General features: G+C 41.8%; 4 protein-coding genes across 6 annotated transcripts; 2 read left to right on the top strand and 2 right to left on the bottom strand.

The window, feature by feature from the left end:
• Positions 1-5,018: 5,018 nt before the first annotated feature.
• arf6a (ADP-ribosylation factor 6a) lies at positions 5,019-7,665 on the bottom strand. Its single transcript, XM_031865954.1, has 2 exons — positions 7,539-7,665; positions 5,019-7,413 (listed from the first exon to the last, which is right to left on the bottom strand). Exon 2 carries the CDS (start codon positions 6,706-6,708, stop codon positions 6,181-6,183), a length of 528 nt encoding a protein of 175 aa, XP_031721814.1. The 5' UTR covers positions 6,709-7,413; positions 7,539-7,665; the 3' UTR covers positions 5,019-6,180.
• A 2,107-nt stretch (positions 7,666-9,772) lies between these two features.
• Positions 9,773-17,133, top strand: prpf39 (PRP39 pre-mRNA processing factor 39 homolog (yeast)). 3 transcript variants are annotated; one of them, XM_031865951.1, is made up of 15 exons: positions 9,773-9,909; positions 10,708-11,157; positions 11,391-11,581; positions 11,701-11,826; positions 12,019-12,137; positions 12,344-12,511; positions 12,703-12,883; positions 13,299-13,406; positions 13,506-13,670; positions 14,107-14,233; positions 14,376-14,644; positions 14,995-15,179; positions 15,266-15,340; positions 16,139-16,250; positions 16,459-17,133. In XM_031865951.1, exons 1-15 carry the CDS (start codon positions 9,897-9,899, stop codon positions 16,546-16,548), a joined length of 2,379 nt encoding a protein of 792 aa, XP_031721811.1. In that variant the 5' UTR covers positions 9,773-9,896; the 3' UTR covers positions 16,549-17,133. The 3 variants fall into 3 exon arrangements, with proteins under 3 accessions (XP_031721811.1, XP_031721810.1, XP_031721809.1); XM_031865950.1 differs by having other exon boundaries at positions 15,266-15,349; positions 16,462-17,133; XM_031865949.1 differs by having other exon boundaries at positions 15,266-15,349.
• A 452-nt stretch (positions 17,134-17,585) lies between these two features.
• On the top strand, positions 17,586-19,625 carry faua (FAU ubiquitin like and ribosomal protein S30 fusion a). The gene is made up of 5 exons (XM_031866058.1): positions 17,586-17,645; positions 18,086-18,167; positions 18,732-18,876; positions 19,164-19,219; positions 19,395-19,625. Exons 2-5 carry the CDS (start codon positions 18,093-18,095, stop codon positions 19,518-19,520), a joined length of 402 nt encoding a protein of 133 aa, XP_031721918.1. The 5' UTR covers positions 17,586-17,645; positions 18,086-18,092; the 3' UTR covers positions 19,521-19,625.
• A 972-nt stretch (positions 19,626-20,597) lies between these two features.
• On the bottom strand, positions 20,598-22,613 carry fkbp3 (FKBP prolyl isomerase 3). The gene is made up of 7 exons (XM_031866057.1): positions 22,508-22,613; positions 22,035-22,136; positions 21,842-21,940; positions 21,601-21,736; positions 21,426-21,493; positions 21,223-21,320; positions 20,598-20,950 (listed from the first exon to the last, which is right to left on the bottom strand). The coding sequence occupies exons 1-7, from the start codon at positions 22,610-22,612 to the stop codon at positions 20,896-20,898; spliced, it is 663 nt and encodes a 220-aa protein (XP_031721917.1). The 5' UTR covers position 22,613; the 3' UTR covers positions 20,598-20,895.
• Positions 22,614-25,254: the final 2,641 nt, after the last annotated feature.

Raw genomic sequence — 25,254 nt, 5'->3', positions numbered from 1 at the left:
AGAGAGAGAGAGAGAGAGAGAGAGAGAGAGAGAGAGAGAGAGAGAGAGAGAGAGAGAGAGAGAGAGAGCAACATTTGGAGTAATTGGCTCCCTGTTCAGTCTGACAATATTCCACAGCAGACCTATTAATAATTACACAACGTGTGAAGGGCAGCCTTTAACCTGGGTTCAACAGATAGTTATTACCGCAGCTTTTAAAGAATGTGTGAAGGCACACTGACACTTGTTGATTCAGCGATCAAGATGAAGTAACAGAAGGGAATTTACTGAGATAGAAATAAAGTTCACTCCACTCTTCTTGGCCAAACTCATATTAAAAACAGTCAGACTTTCTGCATCAAGACTGTATTACGTCTCCGTTTCGTCTATCCAGGTAATTACAGTGCCGTATAACAGACCCATAATTTACTGCATTCTTTTATTTAGACCTAAGCAGACACGTCTATTGTACTTCTCTCATCCTGCTAATCTCTTTTTTCTATCTCAATGCGTCCATCTGTTGCTGTGGTGTGCCATGTGTTACACAGGAAGGTTGCAGCATATGTCACTTCCTGTCATAAATGAAAGCAAACTCAAAACTTACCCATCAGTTTAGGTTTTTCTCTTTAGAAAAAAGTGTTTCTGTGATTCGAAAAATCCTGTAGCTTCCTGTTATTTACACTGCAGTTCAAAGGTTTGGGGTCGTCTCCCACACAAGACTGATTTTTTACAGTCAGATGCGAGGACGACTGTATAAGTTTTTCTTTCATGCTTTTCAGTTGTAGAAAGTCCTCTTTATAAATAGATGTCGAGGGTCCCTTATGCTGGACTGGAAAACAAATTAAAAATAAAATGTTGTTTGGGTGGAAAATGATTCATAATAAACAGCATTCTCCCCTGCCATGTAACGCTGGGGGGGCTAAAGGACATGGACTAAAGTTTTAATCATTTCATTCTTCTTCTTTTAGGGGCCAAATCGATTTCAAATGTAAAAAATACATTTGGTGTCTGAATTATTCTCTTCTTGTCTCTGTTAAAATCATTATTGATGGAAAGAAGAAAAACATCAATACAACAGATGACTCCAAACTTTGTAAAGGCAGTGTATGTCAGGTGGTTTATATCTGCAGAAGTTCTTCTTAGTGCCAACTTCCTGTTCATGGTCTGTATGTATTGTTTACAGACACGTTGGCCCACAAAAGTTATCATTAGTGCATAAAAACAAAACTGATCGCACCCAATCAATGACATTTAAAGTATATAAAATACATTGTGAGCAAAATATCAGCGAAGCAACGTGAACATCTGTGCACCAGGCCTGACAGTATTTTGTTCTGTTATATGCAAACACAAGGTCCCCTCCACCTGCTCTTCTTTCACACACAAAATACAACACTTTCAATGCAGAGCCTCCATTAATTACATCTGTGAGACTGAATCATTACTGCAGCACACATCCCTCCCACTGCACAACCTCTCCGCCAAATGCAAACACAGGCCTCGGGCTCCCTGTAATTATTAGCACATTGTCCAAGGCGGAGGGGAAAGCACTGTGCGACAGATTCTGAGGAGCTTACAACTGCCTGGGAGCTGAATGTCACTCCGCATGCTGCTTTTACGACACTGTTAAAACGGGCTCCATGACAACTGAGACACTCTCTGAGCTGTGGCTCCGGCCCATCCAGCCAGCCCCGAAGTGCCTTTGTGTGTCAATACATATACCGGAAATGCCTGCGACGATAATCATTCAGTCAAAAGAGAGAGTTTTTTTGAAAAGTATGGAAAACAATAGCAGTCCAATGATGAATCCAATCCTCAATGGCCACTTTTCTTATGAGCTTCTAATTTGAGAGACACATGTCATGGCCACAGTCTTTGTGTAGTTTACATGCCATTTCTATAACAGATCATGTTCATGCCAACAGTTACTGATAAACCCAAAGACTTCAGAATATGATAGTTTTCTCTAATTAATCTTGTTTAAAAGGAAAAGTTATTATTTTAGAAATGCGCTTTTCACTTTCTGGCAAAAAAAAGTGAGATGAGAAGCTTGATACAACTCTCATGTCTATCTGTTGAGTATGAAGCTACAGCCAGCTACCGGTTAGCTTAGCATAAAGACTGGAAAGGGGTGGGGGGGGGACAGCTAGCCTAGCTCTGTCCAAAGGTAACAATATCTGCCAACCTGAACCAGCCCCTCTAAATTGCCCTAATTAACATCCCTCTCTCTCTATAACGATAATATATACAATATTACAATATATAACATTAACATGTTACATCTTGTTTAATTTGTGTAAAAAGCAAAGTTTGAAAATGACGTATCACAGTTCGCGGATCTTTTTATCAAACTCTGCACCAGGAAGCGGATAAGCATATTTACCAAAATGATAAACTATTCCTTTAATCCTAAATAATGAAATAGTAAATATAATGGTAAGTACGTTATTCCAACGCCACATTCATAACTGCAAAATAACCATAACTGTAGTCCACATACAGCTGAGCTTCATTGTAGATGGTCCATGGATCGCAACGTTTTCTAAATGACAAACTTATACGTTCACTTTTCATTCCCCCAATTCTGTACATATCTACACCAGCCAATCGAACTGTGCCTTTATATACACATTTGTTCAATGACATGATGAGGAAACGCTTGAGGGGCTCTGACTCGGAGCCTGTCGGATGTAAAGTAGTACCATCTCTGAATTCCCCAGCTCAATGGAAACAACTGTGGGTGGAGACTGGTGAGAGGAAAGCAGTGAGTCTAACTCTCACATGTGACAGTTAGTGTAGGTGTGGTTGAAACTAACAGAAACACAATCAGTGCTTGTACTGCAGTAAAGCAAACAGACATGCTTCCAAAGGAACCTGTTAGTTAGTGTGTGTGTGTGTGTTATACGTCTTTAAATATGAGTTCATGAGCAGCTGACTCCTTCCTGTTGAGACGTGAGCTGTCTGTATGTGACAGTTTCCTGGTATTGCTCTGAAGTGAGATTAAAATCAAAGAGGAACGCCTGAGTAAACACATGACAGAGGAACTGCCAATGAGCTCCATTTAAAAGTATTCTTTGAAACCACCCCATTCAAAAAGGCGTACAATAGTCCAGCCCTCACCCCCCCCCCACGAGCAACATACAATAGCGGCGCACGGGGTTCAAGCAGTGGAGACCAAAGAAAACGGTGCAGGCCATTCAAAACAAACACTTCTCTGGGAGACGTGTCACAGAAAACACACAACAAGTGAATCACACATGAAGTCCTGGTGTGAAGAGGAACTGAAAGAAATGTCTCATTGAACAAACTTCAGAATACTTGTCTGCAGCCGACTCTCTGGAGGCAGGTTCTTCATGGCAAGAAAACGCCGTTGAGTTCATAGATTCCACGCGGTTAAGCCGGAGTGACACTACAGAACTCTTAAATCGTGTCTTTTAACGGAGGGCCACAGGTGAGCCTGACAGCATTTGACACCAGCCCAATGTGCACAGTGCATCTGCTGCCGAGTGCAGTGACAGCTGCACAAAAGGCCTCCGACATGTGCGCCATGATTCACCGGCTCGACGCTGACGTAACACCAGGAGCCGCTTCAAAGCTGCTCTCCCTTTCCCCCGTTTTCCCTTCCCGGGAGAAGAAAAAGGCGTTTGTAGATCTCACTTTGGAATTTCCACCTCCACAATGGAAGTCATGAACTGAGAAATCATAAGCAAACAAGATCGTACTTGACACAGCAGAGGCACTGCCCTCAACTGTTCAAATAATGTGGTTTTGTTGCAATAGTGCTGCTTATAATTCCCCCCTCTACAAAAAATGCAGTGCAAAGTGAGCAGTTTCAGGAGAGATAAGGGGCCTCTGGCCTTTATGCGTTTATCTCAGTTGAACTGCATGTCCCCGTCCTTCATGCTGGACACGTCACATGCTGCTGCTTTCAAACAGCAACAGTTCAAACTTCACAGCAGCAGCGACAGAACAAACACCAGATCAGCAAACTGAGCAAATACACAGACGGAGAACAAGCATTCCTGGACTGTGACTCTCCTTAACATTACTACAGTAACATACCTTCAAAATGTAAAATTTTCAGGATATTTGAGTGATTTTTGTGCTTTTTACTGCAAAAATAGACACAAGCCTGCACTAGAATTAGTACTCTGTTTATCTTTACAGTTCAACCCGACACTTACTGTACTGCTGCTCACCAACAGGCAGGACAGTCCTAAACCACAGATTTCCACGACAACAATTCTCTTCTCTCAAGCAGTTTCCTGACCTTACACAGTGATGTCACCGCCCGCAATTCACATCTGCCTCTTTGGATTCGTGTAGAGGGGAAGCTGACCTTAGACACACATGGCTCAGGGACACGTGAAACTCGGAGCAGCGGTACACAGCGGGGCGGTTAAAACAAATGAAACATGAATGGCTTCAAAAATTGCGACCTGATCTCCAGTCTGCCCCTCATGACGACTCACGCACCCCGGGGGGCGAAATGCCAGTCTGGCAGGGACCTTTAGTGAGGCCGTCACCCTGACCTCAGTCGTTACACAAGTAACACACGGCTCTCATCGGGTTCTCAGTGACCCACATTTGCTCTTCCTATGAACAAATTCTCAACACAATGTAAGATTTCTTTTCTTCAGTTTCAGATCTTGAACCCTTCCGTGGTTCAAGATCTGGACCAACTCCACGTTACCTCTTCAATTTGTTTCCTCTGTTCGAAAATGTCAAAAGCCACCTGAGGAGCCGGCTCCCTCGTCGACAAAAGCGATACTCTGAGACCAGCAGCAAAGCGCGGTTTACCTGACAATCAGTACTCTGAAACTAGAGAGCTCATCATTTATTCACAGCCAGTGACTCACACACGCAAGAGAGCAAAGAGGCCGAGGCTCAGCTCACGTTGCTCTGACTGGTCCTTCTTTCAACATCCTAAACTCTCACTTCCTTCTTTCACCAGCACGACTCTTTCAGAAGTGAAGTATTACTTTTGATACTCTTCTTCACGGTTGCAGCTGCGTATTGAAAAGGCGTTACTTCCGTTCTGATCTGGATATATTTTTTTTATTATTTCATCAGCATAGCAAAAAATAAAAACAGAGCAGTGTCTATGAAGTATTAACAGAGATTTGATATGCGTCTGCAGGACCTTAACACACACATGATGTAAAGGAACGGAGAAGGGTTGCAGTTACTGAAGCACCTACATTGGAGATGGTTGGGAATTTCGTAAACAATTGCTGAGGTCCAAAATTCAGTCACAGAAAATCTAAATGTGCACAGCCAGCTAGTTCGTAACCACCCCCCCTCCCAAAGTGCAAACTCAGCAGTTGAGAACACCTTCTGCCGCAGTAACTGTCTGGATTCTGGGGCACCTGTAACCCGGGCCCCTCCTCAGGCAGCTGAAACTACAAATGCTCAACAGTAATGGAAGCTCTGGGAGAAACAAAAGAGGCGGCAATAAGACTGGTGGTAACAGATTCAGACCCTGAAACAACAAAAACATATATCCATATCACAGTGTGTGTCTGTGTGTGTGAATATCCAGCGTCCACATAGTGTCTTTCACAACAAACCTCGATGGTAGACATGATGGATGTGACCACGGCACAGGAAATAAGTACGAACACATTTCCTCAACGATCCCAATACAATCAATTTAGAAACACATCCATAACACACAGTCGTTCAAATTACAGCGGCAGTTTGAGCCATGAAAAGGATATGCTGATGTAGGCGATGGTTTCTGGAGTTTCCCATCCTTTGGATATGCAGCTGGGTCATGAGAATACTGAATAAGAGCTAAGCGGGGGGCAAAACGTATACATGTGTGTCCCAAAAGACCCCTAAAAGAAATTATACAAAAAGGAGGCGAACGAAAGAGCTCAAAAGTAAGCGTAATGTATATTTAAACAGAACTGATTATACAGAATGTGAACCAAAGCAAACTACAAAAAAAGAGAAAGAAAAACAGCCAAAAAAAATAAATTGTCTTTTGTTTAAATGAAATCTGGGGTTATAGTGAAGTCATCATTATCAAAAAGAAAAAGAAAACAAAATATAATTGCTACTCTCTTTGATATACACTCAGCAGAGAGGTTGTGGTATTAATTGCTTCAGATTGCATTTTTTTTTTTTCCATTCTCAGCTACTTATTTCTATTTTTTTTTTTGCATCCAAGTGTCCAGGCTGGTGAGGGGAGAAACATTAATTTTTGTAATTTGAGGTAAGCCAGGTCAGGCCCTCGTATAGTCCATCCCCTGTTGTCGCACACGAGGGCTGAACGTACCAATTCCTATCCCTAATCCGGGTCAGGCCCAGCTTCTCCTGGATCTCGTGGGGCTTCATGGCATCTGGGAGGTCTTGTTTGTTGGCGAAGATCAGGATGATGGCGTCCCTCATCTCCCGGTCGTTGATGATTCGGTGGAGCTCCTGCTTCGCCTCGTCGATCCGGTCCCTGTCGGCGCAGTCCACCACGAAAATGAGGCCCTGGGTACCCGTGTAGTAATGTCTCCAAAGGGGCCTGATCTTATCCTGCCCCCCAACATCCCACACGTTGAACTTCACATTCTTATAGGTGACGGTCTCCACGTTGAAGCCAACGGTGGGGATGGTAGTGACCGACTGTCCCAGTTTCAGCTTGTACAGGACGGTGGTTTTACCAGCAGCATCAAGTCCAAGCATCAATATTCTCATCTCCTTGTTGCCAAAGATCTTTGAGATCATTTTGCCCATCTTGTTTGCTGTGCATAAATACTTTGTAAGTAAAAAAAAAAAAAAAAACAAGACTTCTCTTATGAGGAAAACAAATACAAAGTTACAGTTTCAGTGTGTGTGAAAGTCCTCCACGTGACCAGCGGTGGGCTGACACGAGTGTCAATACTCAAAAGGCAGTGACTTCTCAAGTTGGTACCGTTGGACCACTACAATTAGCTGGACTATGATGATCTGACCTGAGCGGGTGACTTCGAGCCCTCAATGGGAGCAGTGTGCGCGTGTCCTCGTAGTATTGGGTGGGGATATATTTTCATGATCCACTGCCCTCCGATGTAGGAAGAAAATATTACATCCCCCTTGTTTCAAACGCAGACCTCCTTCAAAATCCACATTTCAAGTCAAAAAAAATCCACTTACTCTCAGTCCAGCTGGACTTGAAACAGAGTAGATTTTTTTTCTTCTTCTACTAAAAAAAACAACCACTGTATCAAATCAGGCCCTGTCCAAGCCCGAGGTTCCCACTTCCTCCTTGTCTGCCGGCTGTCCACACTTGCCCTTTAGCCGATCCCAGTCGGTGGATTTCAAAAGCACGGTGGTGGGTTTTCTTGTGATCAAAACACACCCAAATACAAGCTCCCTGGTCCGTCTCTGCACCGGGACATCCAGAGGAAGAGCGTGTTCAAAAAAGGTAATTGATTCATCCGACTTTCTTCCGTCTACCCCCTGTGACACAAGAGCGGGTTCAGAAGAAGGGAGGGGTGTTAGTAGCGCACAGAGGACAACTTTGGATCCGAAAAAAATGTTCTCTCTGCGGACGGAAAGGCTGCAGAAAAACAAAGAATACATACCTAGGTCTGCGGCAATCATCCCCCAGTCCCCCGGCCGTTTCTCCCCTCTCTTGCCGCTCTCTGTCTCTCTCTTCCTCCCTCTCTCTCTTCCCCAGCCGTTCAGTCACGGCGGTGGCGGGTGCTGTGTTACCGGAAAAGGTGTGGACCCAGATCAGCAGCCACTTCCTGTACGCTGCTCTCACACACACACACACACTGCTGCTGCGTTCAGGGGCTCCTCATGAGCTCCGAAAACTGAAGACGCAAAAAACACATCCTACAATAAGCTGCTCATACACTGCTTTTATACGGTTATTGTTTATCTATTTAATTTTTTTTAAATTACAATATCATTGTAATATCATTGATTGTAGATTATAAATATATTAATAATCACGTTTCTTAATTAGCTTATTAATATATTATTTCAACGTTTTTTATTTATTTATTTTATAGGTAACTGCTGTTTTGATCACACACAGATTCAATGCTTGTATGTTGGTTTTGAAGTTTTGGCGCTGGTCAATTAGAAAATACTTAAAAAACGCGTGGTTATTTCACATTTGAGATTTCTTTATTTCTTTAATTTCCGATGATCTTCTCACTAGTTTAAAAAAAACATTATTTCGAAAAAAAGGTGATGCCACGTTCTGTGCAAAATCAGGATTGAGCAATATTTTAATTGAAATCTGAGATTTTGAGTTCTGAATCATTAACATTAAATGTTATAAATAAGATTCCAGTTCCAGTGGTTTTGATATCAAGTTGAAGCAGTGTTGCACTGCCCCTTCTGGTTGAAAGTTTCAAGTCTGTTGCACCTTTGACCACACCCTGCAGGGGTGTCATTCAGTACAAAACCTGGAGTACACTTCTACATCATCAAGGTGAGAAGTTTCATTTATTTTACCTTTATTTAACCAGGGCGACCTGGCCGAAAAGGCAACAACAGGAGGAGTTACACCACAGCGTAAACAAAATAAATATATAGCTGCAGTTGCTTTGTGACGCTCTTAAGTGTGCCACCTAAAAATGAAACTCACAGAACATCAGCAGTAATACTGACAGTATTGTTGTCTTATAATCAAAGAATCTGAAATAATTATTATTTGGTATTTTTTTACCTTAATAATTCCCCATTTAAATATCATTAACATGGATATGTATCATACATTTATCATTTCCAATAATTAAACACAGTAAACATCTAAAGTCAAGGGTGGGTACTTCAATTTCAAGATTTACGACTGCACATAAAAGCACCATACGCCATTTCGCATGCGCGCTTCACAGCCACTGAACTGCAGACCGGTCCAGTAACTGTAGCGTTGACGCCATTTGAGCGTTCATTATGAATTAAATCGCCTCTAATATTGCGTGTGGCACAATATTTAGATATAGAGCTGTACACATGAAACAGATGTCAGGATTTAGTGGGCCTAGTCATCTCAGAAGGGGGGTTTACAGCCGGGTCTTTCCGACATGATCATTCATTCAAAACCGGTTCCAGCGTGATTACGTGGAGGTTGTGAGTCCATGGCTGTGAGCAAAAAGGCAAAAGGGGGAACTGCAGTGTGACAGACTGCAGCAAGCAGCCTATTATATGAGACCTGCTTATTTAAACTGACTCAAAACACAATTAACAGAAGATAGCCTTACTAAACAACCGTACGTCGCATAGAGGTAGGATACGTTTATGAGAGCAATAACAAAATCCATAAAATGCTGATTTTTATTAAGATGATAAATCATGATAAAGAGGAAAATTGTGTTGTAGAGCATCAGCAGAGAGAAGATTAATTTGGTTTGAGTAAAGAAAAATATGCTGCCCATCACCTCTGTAAAAACTATAATAATTTAATTTCAGTGTAATTATAACCACGTGGAAGATGTTAAATTCGGCGTGCTGTCCTGTGCAGGTTTATCAAGGCAAGTCTTTATAAATGAGCCACCCACAGTCTACTAATCCCTCTCAACCATTGACTATGGTTTTTGTTGCTAAATGGATTAATGTGTCTGGAAATAAAGTTGAATAATAATAATAATATAATAATATGTCATTCTCACAAAGAGTATCAAAATAGTTCCGCCATAGTAAAGGCTAAATTATTCAACCTGTCGTATTCCATAGGTAACCCGTAACCACGTTTATTTCCCTATTTTTTGTTCATTAATAATCTTGTGAAGCATATTTGAAAACTTTTATTTCAAACGTCGTCACCACACACATGTGGGCGGGGCGCTACGCCGCGCATGCGCACACCCTCTCCAGGTTCTTCCTCTTAAGATAAGTATGGTGGGCGAAGCGCGCCTGTCCATTTTTAGGTTACATTAAGTGACTTCTAAAGCTACACACAAGTTTATAAGGTTGACCAAAATTTCATGGAAGACACAGGTAAGATCCTAAAACGTATCTTGACTACTATCGTGGTAACTTATAAGCCAGCTAACGCTAGCTGCTAGTGCTAACGTTAGCATGCTAGCTAACGTGGAGAAGCCGTTGGGTGCCGACTAATATCTGGAGACGGAGGCAAATACGTAGCACGTTGTAGTTGATCTAGTTAGCTTAAGGTGAAACGAAATTGTGAAGCAATCGATGCATTGTTGGGTACACTTTGCTAATACCAAATCATGTGGCACAGGTACGATGGAATTAGTAACGTTAGTTAACATTAACTTCACTAAATTACCGTAGTCCGAGTTCACGTGCAACGTCAAAACCTGTGGTCGCTCGAGTGCTGTGATGCTTCTCAGGAAATAGATGGCAGTCAGGGCCCAACTTCTGATTGAACTTTGACTGTGCAAACATGGCCTCTAACAGCAACCACGGCTAAAGCTAGCATTAGCTTTTGACGGGACACGCAACATTAACGTGACATTATTTTTAGTGGTGCTGGCTAACGTTAGGGTCTCTGTAATGTTTGAACAAGGAAGTATCGTGTAGCAACAGCTGCGGCTTCTACGGGGCTGACCTTATTTTGGTGTGAAGCTAGTTAACATAGTAAGCATAACTTAAATCTGACGATACTTTTTAATTAACTAGATTCATTTTATAAAATGTAACACATATTGAAACTAACTCCCCCACGCCCATTGTGGTTTCCATGCAATTAATTATCAAAATAGTTGATATTTTAGTTGTTAATTGACTAATGTTGCAGCTCTAGTAATAATCCATCCTGCTTTTCAACAGAACTGCAACTTTCAGACGACCCCATCACTGGAATGCTGGACACTGAGTCCCCTGCCATGGAGAGCAACGGGGATGCCTTTCTTCCTGACCTGCCTGTTATAGGCCAAACTGCCGACTGGTCCCCTGACCAGGTTACTCCAGAACCACTCGCCAATATCTTGCCAGAGGACTCGGACGTGTCCCAGGATGTGTCCCAGATGCAACAGCAGTCACCAGACCAGCAGATGAATTCCCCAGAGCTGGGATCTGTGGAGAAGGCTGTGGAGCAGTTTCAGATTGCCAGTGCTCAGCTCTTCCAAGTTGAGCAGCCACCACCTCCACCTCAGCCTGCAGAAATGGAAGAACAGCCAGAACAGCCAGCAGAACACAAACCAGAGTCTGGAGAATCTGAGCAAGACGGCCATGAGATGACCATAGAGCCAGAACCTGTGGTTCAGGATAGCAGTCAAGGTAATCAAAATAGCTGATTAGTTGTTGGCAAAATTGGTCCCCTTACATAACAACAATAGATCTATAACTTAAGTGAAAACGTGTTAAGTTTTAGGATGGTTCATCATCACCAATGCACTTTTTTGTAAAATCTTAACTACAATGCAAGCCGACTAACGAAACAAATTTACTACCAATGCCTTGCTTGCTCCTCTACGAGGTGAACCGTCATGATTTCTTGTTGCCTTCTCCAGATGGGACTGAGGCCCCGCAGGTGACAGAGGATGGCATGGAGCTGGAAGAACCACTCAAAGAGACAACGGAAGAATCAACTGTTCCTGAGCCAGAGCTGCCAAGTGAGTTTGAAAAACTCTTCAAAGGATGCGAGGACAACCCAGAAGACTTCAATGGCTGGGTCTACTTGCTGCAGTTTGTGGAGCAAGAGGTAAGAGAAGACATGCAGGTTATTCAGATATGTTTGTATATTCCCAAGATTGAACAGTAGGATTAGTATACTAAATGGGAAATAGTAAATATTATTTTTGTTGCCTCTCTCCCTTGCAGAATGCCCTTCCAGCTGTGAGAAGTGCATTTGATGCGTTCTTCCTACGTTATCCCTACTGCTATGGCTACTGGAAGAAGTATGCTGATATTGAGAAAAAGCACGAGAATATACAGATTGCAGAAGAGGTAAATATAAATATCGTATGGACACGTGTTCTTTTCTATAGTTTAGTCTTTGGTGAAGCTACATGACTCAAGACCATGTAGCAAACAGCAACTGTTATTAATCAGGCATGAAACCAGAGGGTTAATGAGAGCGACTTTAATGAATACAGTAAAGAGTCCAGCCATTGACGGGCTTGTTTGGTCTCTCTCAAGGTATACAGAAGAGGCTTGCAGGCCATCCCTCTCAGTGTGGATCTGTGGCTGCATTACCTGACCTACATCAAAGAGAACTCAGACCTGAGTGATCCAGAGACCGAGGGACGCATTAGAGCGTAAGTAAAGGACTCTTACTTAATAGATTGTTTTTTTTCCTCCTTGTTATGCGACGCTTGCTTATATGACAGCGGAAACGTCCTACATTTAACGATATTAAGTCTTAATGTCCATATTTTTCTTTAAATGATTTTTAAACAGATATTAGAGGAGAACACAAAGTTGCACAAGATTCACAATCTTTCCTGTTATGTTCTCCTATCAGTGCCTATGAACATGCAGTGCTTGCAGCAGGCACAGACTTTCGCTCAGACCGTCTGTGGGAGTCCTTCATCAACTGGGAGACAGAGCAGGAGAAACTGGCTAACGTCACCGCCATCTATGACCGCGTCTTGGGCATCCCAACCCAGCTGTATTCCCAGCACTTCCAGAGGTAGAGGAAAGACTGTATAAAACTCTGGTTGCAGCAATTTTGTCCTTTTCTATCCTGTCCTTATAGTCCAGAGACGCATGTCCTCTGTAGTTAGAAAGGGATCTACTTTTATGTACAGTCCTCTTAGTTTTGCATCTACATGTAAAACTATTTAAAGTTGAATCTTATATTCCTGTTTTTAATCTTTGCAGGTTCAAAGATCACGTGCAGGACAACAACCCCAAACACTACTTGTCAGAAGAGGAGTTTGTTCAGCTGAGGCTCGAGCTCTCTAAAGCCAGCCTGTTGGCGATGATTGGCGAGGTTGAGGAGACGCCTATTGCTCAGGAGGAGTTGCCACCTGGTACAGATGATCTTGTGGATCCTGCAAAGGTGAACATCCACTTGCCTCCTGCAAGGGAGACACATTTACCAAAGCACTGTTTGCAGGGTTTAGCAGGAGCTTGCCTGTTCTCCATGAGATGGAAAGCTTTGTTCAGGTGTGAAGAGGTGTCTTTATGTCAGCAGCCAAGCCATTGAATGTCCTGGGTGGATTCAAGTTGGCATCCAGTCAGGGAATCGCCCTAAAACTAACAGGATCAACTGAGGCCCGGCCCCTGCACCCAGTGACTGATATGCAGGGTGCATACATTCCTCCCCCCCTCCCCAGGCTTCTTGTCTGTGGCAAGCTCATGGTGATGTAAATCCTTGGCTGCAGGACTAGCAGTTTCTACATCAAGTGGAGAATGTGGTCTGTGAAGAATACATGTGGGTGTTGACCATGTGTTTTTTGTGTGTCTTTATGTAGAGAGTGACCGAGATCGAGAATATGCGCCACAAGGTGATCGAGATTCGGCAGGAGGTGTTCAACCACAACGAACATGAAGTCAGCAAGCGCTGGACCTTTGAAGAAGGGGTACGCGTCTCGTTTTCTCCGCCACGATGTTAATGGTTGAAAATCTTTTATTTTTATTTTTCGACAATGTTAAACATTTATTTATTATTTATTTTTTAGATTAAAAGACCATACTTCCACGTCAAAGCCTTAGAGAAGACCCAGCTGAACAACTGGAAGGAGTACCTGGACTTTGAAATTGAGAATGGGATCCCTGAGCGCGTGGTTGTTCTTTTTGAACGATGCCTCATCGCTTGTGCACTCTACGAGGACTTCTGGACCAAGGTAATGTGGCCTTCAACCTCTCTCTCACTCCCGCTACCTCCCTGCACTTCCCCACCAACGATGATATCACATCGACACAGTAAATCGTCCTGCACTCTCTTTGCGTGTAACGTTGATATTTGACTGTATCTGTTGTATTAGGGGATGGCCAGCTTGCCACACAAGATTTGACTGCAGCATTTGCCAACTACTACGTTGCATCTTCTTCGTCTCCCACTACCTTACAGAAACTTATCTAATTGGTTCCATGAAGGTGCTGATGGGTTTACACAGAAAATTTCTAAAAACGATCTTGTCAATGAAGAAATTCAGTTTCTGTTAACTGAAAATTTAGGTTTAAAATGTGTTGTCTCTTTTGCCTTTCTCCTCTGTTCTTCTCCTCTCTTCTTTTTCTCCTACATCTCTTCCAACTCGCTCTCTGTTTTTCACTCTGAAGTATGCAAAATATCTAGAGGGCTACAGCATTGATGGTGTGAGACATGTCTACAAGAAGGCGTCTACCATCCATATGCCCAAGAAACCTGCCATCCATCTGCTGTGGGCTGCTTTTGAGGAGCAGCAAGGTGAGCGTTCCTCTTTAAAACCAGCATGCACTTGAACTCAGTCAAATTACCAAGGAGATTTTGATGGGACGTCTCTAACGGACTAATATAATTTCTTATGTTATGCCATGCTGACAGTATTGTGTTTCTTTTCTTTGCCCAGGTAATGTAGAGGAGGCTCGTAGCGTCCTGAAGTCCCTGGAGGAAGCGGTCCCGGGTCTGGCCATGGTGCGCCTTCGGAGGGTCAGTCTTGAGCGCCGCCACGGTAACTTGGAGGAGGCGGAGGCCCTGTTGAGGGAGGCCATGGAGTCCGCGAAGAATGTCACCGAGACATCGTTCTATGCTGTGAAGCTGGCCAGGCAGATGATGAAGGTGCAGAGAAGTCTGAGCAAGGCCAGGAAAGTGCTGCTGGATGCCATCGAGAAAGACCAGGTGAAAAGCCATGCTTATTAAAGGTTCTATTTATTTATTTTCACACTCTTGGGTGACGTAGCCCTCTTTAGATGCCAGTAAAATGTTCAACAGTGTCTACAGACCAACACACTAACAACATCATTCAATCACTTCTTCTCTGAACTGCTGCAGGAACTAGACGTCCTAACGTCAGTGAACACGTTGTCTTCCCTAAACGGGACATCTGATTGGTTAACACTTGTTGTTTGTTGCATTTGTGTAACTTGCATGTATAGTTTATATTTATGTCTACCGGATTACAGTTATTGTGATTTGTTCAACTTTCCACAATGGCTGTTTTACACACTAATATTTTTGTGTCTTTACAGACGAGTCCAAAGCTCTTTCTTAACCTGCTCGAGCTGGAGTACAGCGGGGATGTGCTGCAGAACGAGGCTGAGATCTTGGCTTGTTTCGACCGAGCCCTGAAGAGCCAGATGCCCCTTGAGTCCCGCCTCGTCTTCTGCCAGCGCAAGGTTGAGTTCCTCGAGGACTTTGGCAGCGACATCAATGTGTGAGTTTTATTGTTATTTCTAGAGACGATGTGCTTTTATCATGTTTGACATTGAGTAATTTTTTATTTATTTTACATCTTTTCAGGCTTGTGGCCGCATATGAGGAATACCAGAAGCTACAGAAAGAAAGCGAACCCTCAAAGAGGAAGGCCGAGAACGGGTATGACAGGTGGATAATGGAACAGGGCTCGGGTCACATCAACACATTGTTATTTTCACTTGTTCAGTTCCTTTTCTCAGAACGGGCCAAATGCTCGGCCTGTGGTGTTGCTGCTTGCAGCTTTCTCAACACTCATACATTTCACACTTTGCATCTTTGTCACCTTTTTCACCCCTGATGAGTTTGTACACCAGACTTCTAAAAAAGCTTTTGAGTTGCAGTCTTGTTCTACCACTGCCAATACCAACATTCCCAGTTAGAGGGTGAAAAGTAAAGAGACTGTTTGCCTTACTTCAATAAAGCCACCCCTGAAAAACCACACCTTTGGCTGGTGAGAACGTTATAAGTTGGTAGTATCAAGTCCATATACTCTGAGGAAATACAGCCCAGACATCTGTGATATACACTCTGGTTCGATCCTCCTTCCAGTGGGCTCTCTGCTCGGCTTGACTCGGTCACTGAAGAAGGTTCCAGTTGTAATGTTTTATCAATCATTTGTGTAGCCTCAGTACATCCAGCATCCATGTGACATTAACAGGCTTTGTCCAGCATGCGGCAGCAAGAGGACATGCTGGACTCGGTCCAACGAGGCCTGAAGCCCCGCCCCTCTTCTGCACAGTGCGCTGTGTGCAAAGTTTAATATTATTGATCGTGTCCAAATTGTCCCATATTCGAGACATGCATGTCTGTATGTGTTCTGTCGTTGGTCATTAAATCACAGTGAATGGCACTAATCATCTTTTATTTCTTGAACTATTTAAAAAGGGGTTTTATTAACTTGAAACTGTTCGTCTCCAGCTCTCAGGAGCCTGATTCCAAGAGACAGCGTGTGGAGGACGGTTCCTCGGGTGATGTCAACGCAGCGACCGACGCTCAGGCAAACAACTCTGCATACAACAACTGGTACCAGGTGGGTTTCTTATCTGAGCAGTTGATGGCACTAAAAGTTTTCTCTACATTTTGTTTGTCTAACCAGTCATGTATGGCCATTTACAGTTATTATATTTATTTTGAGCAGACAAAAGTACACTAGTTAGGCTCATGTTTTGTTTGCCTGTTGAAGATGGCAGTGATCATGGTCAATTTATCTTTTTTTGTTCTCTTTCCCTTCTTTTCAGCAGCAGTACGGTGGTTGGGGACAAAACTCCTGGGGACAGTACAACCAATATGCCCAGTATAACCAGTACTACCCCCCTCCCCCTACATGATGGACTAAATCCTGACATTTAAGATGGAGACTCGGAGGAAAGCATCCTTTCTGCCCTGACTACACGTCTAAACGGGGCTACTTAACATGGTGACATGGAGCTTTCAAACCAACCACTGAAGCTGATTTGTTCCTTCTTTCTGCTTTAAAGTGTGCTTTTAATTAGTTACACTGTGTAGCCAATTGGTTGGAATACAACACACAGGCCTCTGTGACAGTCATCTTGATCAGTCATGTTTAATAAAAGAAAACAAATGCATTGATTGCTACATTCATCTCCAACACTGGTTGCTTTTTTGGTTCTTCAATGCATGTTATTTGTGAAGGAAGGCGGATCTATTTTTTCTTGTGTGATTAAAGCTTTTTAATTCTTAGATTGGATGACTTAGTTTGGTCTCTTTCTTTGTGTTTTAAGGTTTAAACTGGTAAAGGAGATATTCATTGATGTACTTCTGAGTCGTGTACACCCCCCCCCCCCAAAACTGAAAGATTTTTAATGTCATGGTAATGTTTCCATAAAGAAAATGAAGAGTTCCTCCTTTTTTATTTTGTCTTGATTTCATAATAAAGAGATTGATATCCTGAAGTGTCTCTTGTTCGGTTCCTTAATGACTCAAATATAATGTATGTAGACCAGTTATTTACAGTCACAACACAATAACTTCATATATTTCAAGAATATGTATTTTTTTATCCTATAAACCTAATACTTGATGTGACATATTTCACCTGCGTTGAAAAATGACTTTGTAAAAAGGAACTTGCTGACAGCTTATTTTTCTATTTATGAGCCATGTGAAGGAACTAATCCAGTTTAAAACGACTATCTAAATAAACCTAACTGCTCATAATGACCTCGTTTGGCATACTATTAAATGATTGTGTCCTAACCTTACGGATTAAGGAACTGTGATGTTTTAATGCATAAAAACAACGTAAAAGACAATAATTGATACTTAAGTAATTGAAGCGGCCTCCAAAACGTGGTGGGCGTGGCCACTGCTTCCGACTTGGTTTACGTAAAATCCACACATGCGCAGTGTCGACCCTTAAACAGCCCTTTCTATGCCTAGCGTTGAACGACTAGCATCAAACGAGGTAAGGCCTGTGCAATTTAAGTGAAAAACGCTAGTATTGTGAAACACAGGTATGTTTTGGGTGCGTGAATATAGCTCCTATATAAACATTAATCTTACATTGTACTTTATTTGAACAATGTAACCCACATTTCATGTGTTTTTAAGCGACTTTATGAAGCGCGTGCCCCATGCGGCTATGAAGCTAACATAGCATTAGCAAGCTAACGAGAGAGACATGTCTATTCCAGCTCCCGGCATGTTGATTTCTACTGTTATTTTTTTACTACCTGCCCGTTTTGTGACAGGATATACTTTCTTAATGTATTCCCACATTATAGTTCGTTAGTGGCGGGCTCGGTGGCCAATGTTTGCATTCACAAATAACGCTAACGCCACAAGCTGATTTCCGCAGTATGCCAACACTGATGATGACCAACGTCTCTTTTCTTTTTCTTCCAGCATCAAGATGCAGCTCTTCTTGCGTGCCCAGAACACTCACACCCTTGAGGTGACCGGACAGGAGACTGTTGGACAAATCAAGGTAATGTGACTACAAGCTGGAGAGAACCTGAGATTTATTTTTGATAAACAAGCGCAGAAAACAACTAAAAGCTGTTGCTGCTTACTTTCCAGCTCCATTTTGAATTTAGTATTAGTGTTGAGTAGAAACGGAATGCTTAACAACTTTGAAAATAGTTGGAAAAACGTATTAAATGTATTTAACAATGGTGGAATGTCACCAAGTACATTTATTATTCAAGTACTGTGCTTAAGTGAACTACAATTTTGATGTACGTAGTTACTTGTTTTTATAGATTAAAAGCGATGAGCCCATTAATGCATCAATGATCGTAATCGAACAGTATAATGTGTATTCTTCTGAACTGGGCCATTCTGCATGATGACTACTTTTAGTAGCTTACATTAAATACATGTATTGTAAATACACAATTGTATTTCATATTATATACCATAACGTATAAGTTGTTTTCTTAACCTTCTCTTTTCCCGCTGTGAGTCATTCAGCATAGACTATCAAAACCCCTCTACACACACACTCTTTGGTTATTATGATTAAATGTTTATTCTTCGCTTTGTCTCTCAGGCCCATGTCCAGGGTCTGGAGGGTCTCCTGGTTGAGGATCAGGTCCTGTTGCTCGCTGGATGCCCACTAGAGGATGAGGCCTCCCTTGCATCCTGTGGTGTCTCAGATCTCTGCACCCTGGAGGTAGCTGGCAGGCTGCTGGGAGGTTAGTACACAAATCTGCATGTGTAGAAAAGCCAGTGTTTCCTGTTTATCACGTACATTTCAATTGTGAAAGAGCATTTGACAAATGTAGTTTTATCTGGCAATACTGCTGTTTGTATAAGACCAGTTATGTTAAACTAAACAAGCACCACTGTGGCACAAGCCATGATATTTAAGATAATCATGGATGAGCACACAAATGGCCCCCATGTTAATGCTGTGAACAATGGCAGAAGTTTTAGTTTGTCTGGGAAATATCACAATTAACAATTTCCTTCTTCCCTCAAGGTAAGGTTCACGGCTCTCTGGCCCGTGCCGGAAAAGTGAGGGGACAGACTCCCAAGGTAAGGTTTTATGATTTGTTACAGAATAATAAAAACAATCTCCCTTTTACACAAGTTAGTTGTGTATTTATGAAATGGCTTTTACATTCTTCTGTTTTGGGTGAGCTAGTCTTTAAGAAGCATACATTATGATGTGAGAGAAATAACAGTTGCCTCTTCCTGTCATGTTGTCCAGGTGGAAAAGCAGGAGAAGAAGAAAAAGAAGACTGGCCGCGCCAAGCGTCGCATCCAGTACAACAGGCGCTTTGTGAACGTGGTGCCCACCTTCGGAAAGAAGAAGGGACCCAACGCCAACTCCTAAGTGCCCCCAATGCCCTGAAGGAGAAACATGATCACCACCCATCTGTTTTTACCAGGTTCAATGTTATCCTGCTGTACAGAATAAAAATTTGGCTTGGACAAAATAGAACTGATTATGTGGTTTATCTTGCAATTAAAGTGTTCTTACAGGTGGGCTGTATACAGTGGAGTACAGTAGGCTCTGAAGAGGGCTGTTTTAATGTCATCTGCACACATATGAAATTTATGTGCCAGCATATTAGCTTGAGCATACAATTTGCAACACTGCCGCTGCACATCGTCATCATCACTAATGTTATTCCTGATGTGACCCAAATATTTCATTTTATGCACCATTCAGCTCTTGGCCTCTCGTAAAAAACGAGGGAAAATGTAGATTTTGACCTCCTTGGTTTTAGCAATCATAACACTCTTTAGAGTTGAATTTGATGTCATACTGCACGCTATACCATGAGCAGACTCTGCGCAACTGCTGTAAACCAGCGCTGTAAGGAGCCAGGACCACTAAGTCATCAGCGTACATCAGATGGTTAAGACTTTCCCCCACCATACATCCTGTATTACACTTAATTTTTTAGAAAGATCCATATATAGATTAAAAAGAGCAGGTGACAGTATTCCACCTTGTCGGACGCCATTGGTCACTAGGAAGAGTGCAGATACACTCTTACCCCATCTAGCCGCATGGTTTGATGTGAATACCAAAAGTGCAAATTAATCAAATACCAGTCACAAGTTATGGTATCCCTTGGAAACGGCAGATGCATTACCATTTTCATATTTGCCTCAGATTGATAATCGGTAATGATCTCCATAGGTTAATACATCAGACCAGATAACAAGTCTGAACTTAATGTGCAGTTCTGCCCTCGTATCTAAATTGGCATCTGCTGTAAACATTTGAACTAGTGAAAGTCGATCTGAAACCAGCGAAGATGAATGTAGTTGTAGTTTTATACCAAACCAGAGAAACTGCTAAATCTAGTTTTCCTCTACCACAATTTTCACAACCAAACTAAAGTTTTAAAATTGGTCACTATAGATCAAATGAAAACCATAAATGAAACTGCTGCATACATTTAGTCTCTGAAACAGGTTTTATTAATCATTTACATTGTATATGCAAAAGAAAATGCAGAGAATAAGGTTTCAGGGTGTCTCATATGTACATTATTGACAAGCCATCACATTTTGGCCAGAACCTAAAACGCTGTAATAACTGCCTGATTCTTTTAAACGTGGTGAATGAGACAAAGTAGAACCAGAACGTTACAATAAAAAAAAATGCCATTCTAACGTCAATCTTTACAGCAAGGCAATTCAACATTTTCTTGTCCCGTCGTAAACTGCGGTGCATGCTGGTCAGCGGTGATCAGTTAATCCACAGCCACCAGCTCAACCTCGAAGATCAGCTTTGCATTGGGGGGGATTCTGGTAGAGTTGAGGTTAAGGAATAGACAGCAGTCAATGCAAAATTAGAAAAGTTTTCATCCAAACAAAATAACTGTAGTACAGGAAACAATATTTTGCTGACACTCCCAAAAGGAGGCTCGCCCCAAAAACACTTACAGTCGCACGACACCGGAAAAACCCGATCACAGGTGTAGGAGGGACAATTAAACTAAAATGAACTGCGCATCACCTTATTGTTTAAAATATACATTTAAACAGTGAAGCATAAAACCAGCCAGAGAAAAGGATACTTTGAGTCGGGGAGACCCTTCCTCCCGTAGGCCCACTCTGGTTCAATCTCCACCCGAGCTGTTTCACCCTTGCTCATCGTCAGAATGGCCTCATCCCACTGTGAAAGTAAAGGGTTACTGATGACTACATGCAATGGGGAAGAAGTGTCATACTCAAAGACGTAAACAGAAATTTGGATGCAGAGCAAAACATAACTACTCACCCCTCTGATGACTCTGCCCAGGCCGGCTTTAAATGTCAGGGGTTTGGTTTGCTTCTTCTTTCTTGCCGCTGCAGAGAGAAAACTGGGTTAAACCTGAAGACAGAACCTTTATAGGATATTAATTTAATCTAGAACAGGTCCGATTGACAATATTTTGGGTGTAGGTCTGTCATACTTGTGGGAATATTGGTGTCGAAGACGGTTCCATCCTCCAAGGACCCGGTGTACCAGCAGCTCACATTGTCGCCTTTTTTTGGAAAGTTGCTCTTGTCCCCTTTCTTCAGCACCGACTTGAAGTACTTGGGCGGACCCTAAGAGAAGTAGTTATATGTAAGTATAAGTGCAGAGCAAAACTGACAAAAATCAACATCCTGTCAACAACAATCCCCGTAAAACTCAACATCTTGGACCAGTACCTCGTCCACAACCTCTGTGGCTTCTTTGGGCTTCTCTTCAATTTTCACAGCTCTGACCTGCTCCGTCACTTCCTCGACTGGTTCTGATCCTTTAAACCTCTGCAGATGAAACACACACACACGTACTCTTTTGTTGAATGAGTTCACTGCAATCTGTGTGGTTGATGTAAATTATCATTAATATCACACTTACTTTGCCCTCAAAGAGCTGATTGTAGGCAATTATCAGTTGTTCTTTCTTTGCCGTTTTGGCGACACTTTTTATGTTTCCCAGCAGCTTGTGCTCGTTGAGGAACTGGAAGAGAAAATGCAATAAAAAGGGAGAAAGTTAGCAGATGGTAACAGTCACTGTTTTTAACATCATCCGCGTGCTGCTCCGACTCAAATTAATTACGGCAAAATGTACACAAAAATCATGTTCAACAGTAAACCCGACCGTTCTGCTCCAGACGTCATGAATTAATTATATGCTGAGATGCGCAGGACTGTTCGGTAGAAATATGACCGCATTGTTGTACTATCTTCCCTCCACGATGCTAAAACAGCCGTCCTGATGTGGCTACGCTTAGCTAACCACGCAGCATGCCGCAGCTCCAGTGAGCGGTAATATTTAAATCTGCAGATATTCAACCTCGAATCACAACCGGACTAAAAAGATAAACATACCGAGTGTGCTCCATTGTCCTGGATGAACTTTATGAGGTCTTTTTTGGGCAAATCATCACTTTTGAGCTGCTCATCGCTCCACTCCCGTGTTGGTTCATCCGCCATTTTGAGAGGCGAACTACTTAAATTTGTCCCTCCTGACGCATCATAAAACCTCTGCTCAAAACGGGAAAAAAAGTTTTTTGCTTTATTATGAACCTGACTGCAGTGGTATTTGTAATACAATGCAATTTAATTTACCTCATACTATCAGGTGATATTCTTCACTATTTAGTAAGACACACTAAAACCAACAGTGGAGAGCTCATTACGGGACAAATGAACACTTAATCAGTCAAGTATTAAATGCATAAGACATGCAGACAGTAGAAAACGTAACTGTAAAAGAGCACGTAGCCCTTAGAATGAAGGATTTAAATCAGTATTTGAGCAACATGCGTCTCTCCACAGCCTGTGTGTCTGCCACCTAGTGGACAGTTAAATAAATACACAAATACACGTTTCAATGAACTGAAAAAAAGAGGGAAATAAATGGTCATATTTTACAAAACCTTACAATTGATGAGTTACAATTTCTATCGAATCCAAATGAAAAATCAGAAATGAAATAGTTCCTTACTAAAAAGTTAAACAATGTTTCTGTCTTTTATTACTGGAGGTTAACCCTCTGAACTTTATTCAATGGGGCCTCTTTTTCACTGCAATATACAAGTCCCGCATCTCTCAAATCATAAAAAAAGCTTTAGTTGAATTGCTTTGATAGTTTATTTTACAAAAAATGGGAAATAATGTATTCTACAAATCCAACATTGTTCCTAGTGCCCACAAGTGTTCCCAATAGTGGAACAAAATCGAGGCTCCATGTCCTGTACATATTTAACTTTTTACATTTTTACAACTTCTAGTTATAACCTCCCTTGTCCGCTCCTCTCTGCTCTGTGTTCAGCAGCCTGCACAGTAAACATATTCTTCTCCCTTAAGGAACTCTCTGGTCGAGCACCACTGTGCTATAGTATGACTTTTTTCACATACTATATACTATGACTATTATAAGACTTTTTTCGTCATACTGCAGTATCACTTTATTTGACATACTATACTATTACTCTTTTCGACCAATTATTTTTTTCCGACTATCATTTTTTCGACATACATACTATGAATTTATCGACAAACTATACGATGACTATTTTAAGACTTTTCCACCTACTGTAGTTAGTATCACTCTATTTGACATGCTATACTATGGCTTTTTTCGACATAGTATACTTTAACTTTTTTATGATTTGTTTTACACTCTAGTCTGACTTTTTGCGACATAGTATACTATGACTTTTTTTGTACTTTTAAAGTTAAAGTACCATTTCACATAAGTACTCTCTTGCTGTATTTTGTCTTGTTACAAAATCCCTTAAAACATCGTATAGGTGATACTTACAGACTTGCTGTATGCTTCCCAACAATACATATTATAGCCAATGCTTATGCTCATGGTAATGTTGATCCTAATGAAAAAAAGAAAGTACAGACGGGTTACATGAAGCAGTTTTATCACTTATTTGTTTGCAGCCTTTCTCAGAGCCATCATGTCAATCTCATCTTTGCATCAGCCTTTCAGTGTGCGCCTATACTGTTCGACTGAAGATGTTGCCTCTATTCACCAGTAACCTTTAAAAAACAGTGAGATGATGATTTGCCACCCCTGTACCTGTAGCACAGGCTCATGCAGAGTTCTTACCCTTGTCTTGACGGGGCAGCAGCAGTTACAGTGGGAGGAGGGCTATTTATTCCTTTAGAGGAAATCCTCCCATGGTCTCATCTCAACTCATCTCTTTTGATGCCTGTGAAAGATAGATAGTACCAACAGCACAAACTGTTGAAGTTAATTTAATTTAGAACAATTTAAATTATTTTACAACTCTGTACTTTATGAAACAAGAAAAAAAGGAATAAATGGGCCTCCACTGCCTTTTGATATAGAGACGTGATGTTTTCTTTATGTTGACTTCTTGCACACTTCACATTTATCTGTGAGTTTTTTTGTCATCACTCACTACAACAATTTAAAATCTCTCTATCTCTGTCTTTCTTTGATTCTTATGCCGGCAGCATTATGTTGGCTTCCGCATTTTGGAGTGATGAGTGTGTCTGTCTTTGTTTACGAGTGTCTGGATGAAACTTGCGCCACAGGAAGTTTCAGGAGGAAAGACAGAGGGCGACTGAGGATCACGTCTGTTGCATCGTGTTGTGATGAAGTAGCCTATTTCTTAGGAATGCAAAGCGGTGGAGCTTAAACGAGCTCACACATATCAAGGCAGGAAGAAATCTAATTTGATGCAGCTCCTGAGAGCTCTTCACATCTACAGGTTACATAAACAAGCGGCACACATTCTCAAAGATGCGCCTCTCAGGACAGAAATTGCAAACAATGTAATCCTCACGTAAAAAAAAATGTCCTTAGTTACACTCAATTCAAGCACATGAACAAACATCGGTGAGATGTTTGTGAGCAGCCTTTAATTCAGCGTTTTGTGGCTAACTCTCAGTCAAGGTATATAAGTAAGATACCATCAAATATAAAGCTTGATTTTGATCCCTAAAAGGCATTTTGAAAAGCAGATTGTGACGCGTAATGGAAAAACTGCGTATTTTTGGCACCAATAGAAAATAAGATACTGTATATTTGATGTAAAGTTGATACTGTCACGATTTAAGCCTAATATTGGCAGCTTTTTGGTTGGACATAT

Source organism: Anarrhichthys ocellatus, unplaced genomic scaffold (assembly GCF_004355925.1).
Source record: "Anarrhichthys ocellatus isolate YVR2014 unplaced genomic scaffold, GSC_Weel_1.0 scaffold34, whole genome shotgun sequence".
In the NCBI taxonomy this organism is placed as follows: domain Eukaryota; kingdom Metazoa; phylum Chordata; class Actinopteri; order Perciformes; family Anarhichadidae; genus Anarrhichthys; species Anarrhichthys ocellatus.
The sequence above is the reverse complement of the archived record's forward strand: the minus strand, read 5'-3'. Positions and strand labels throughout refer to the sequence as shown.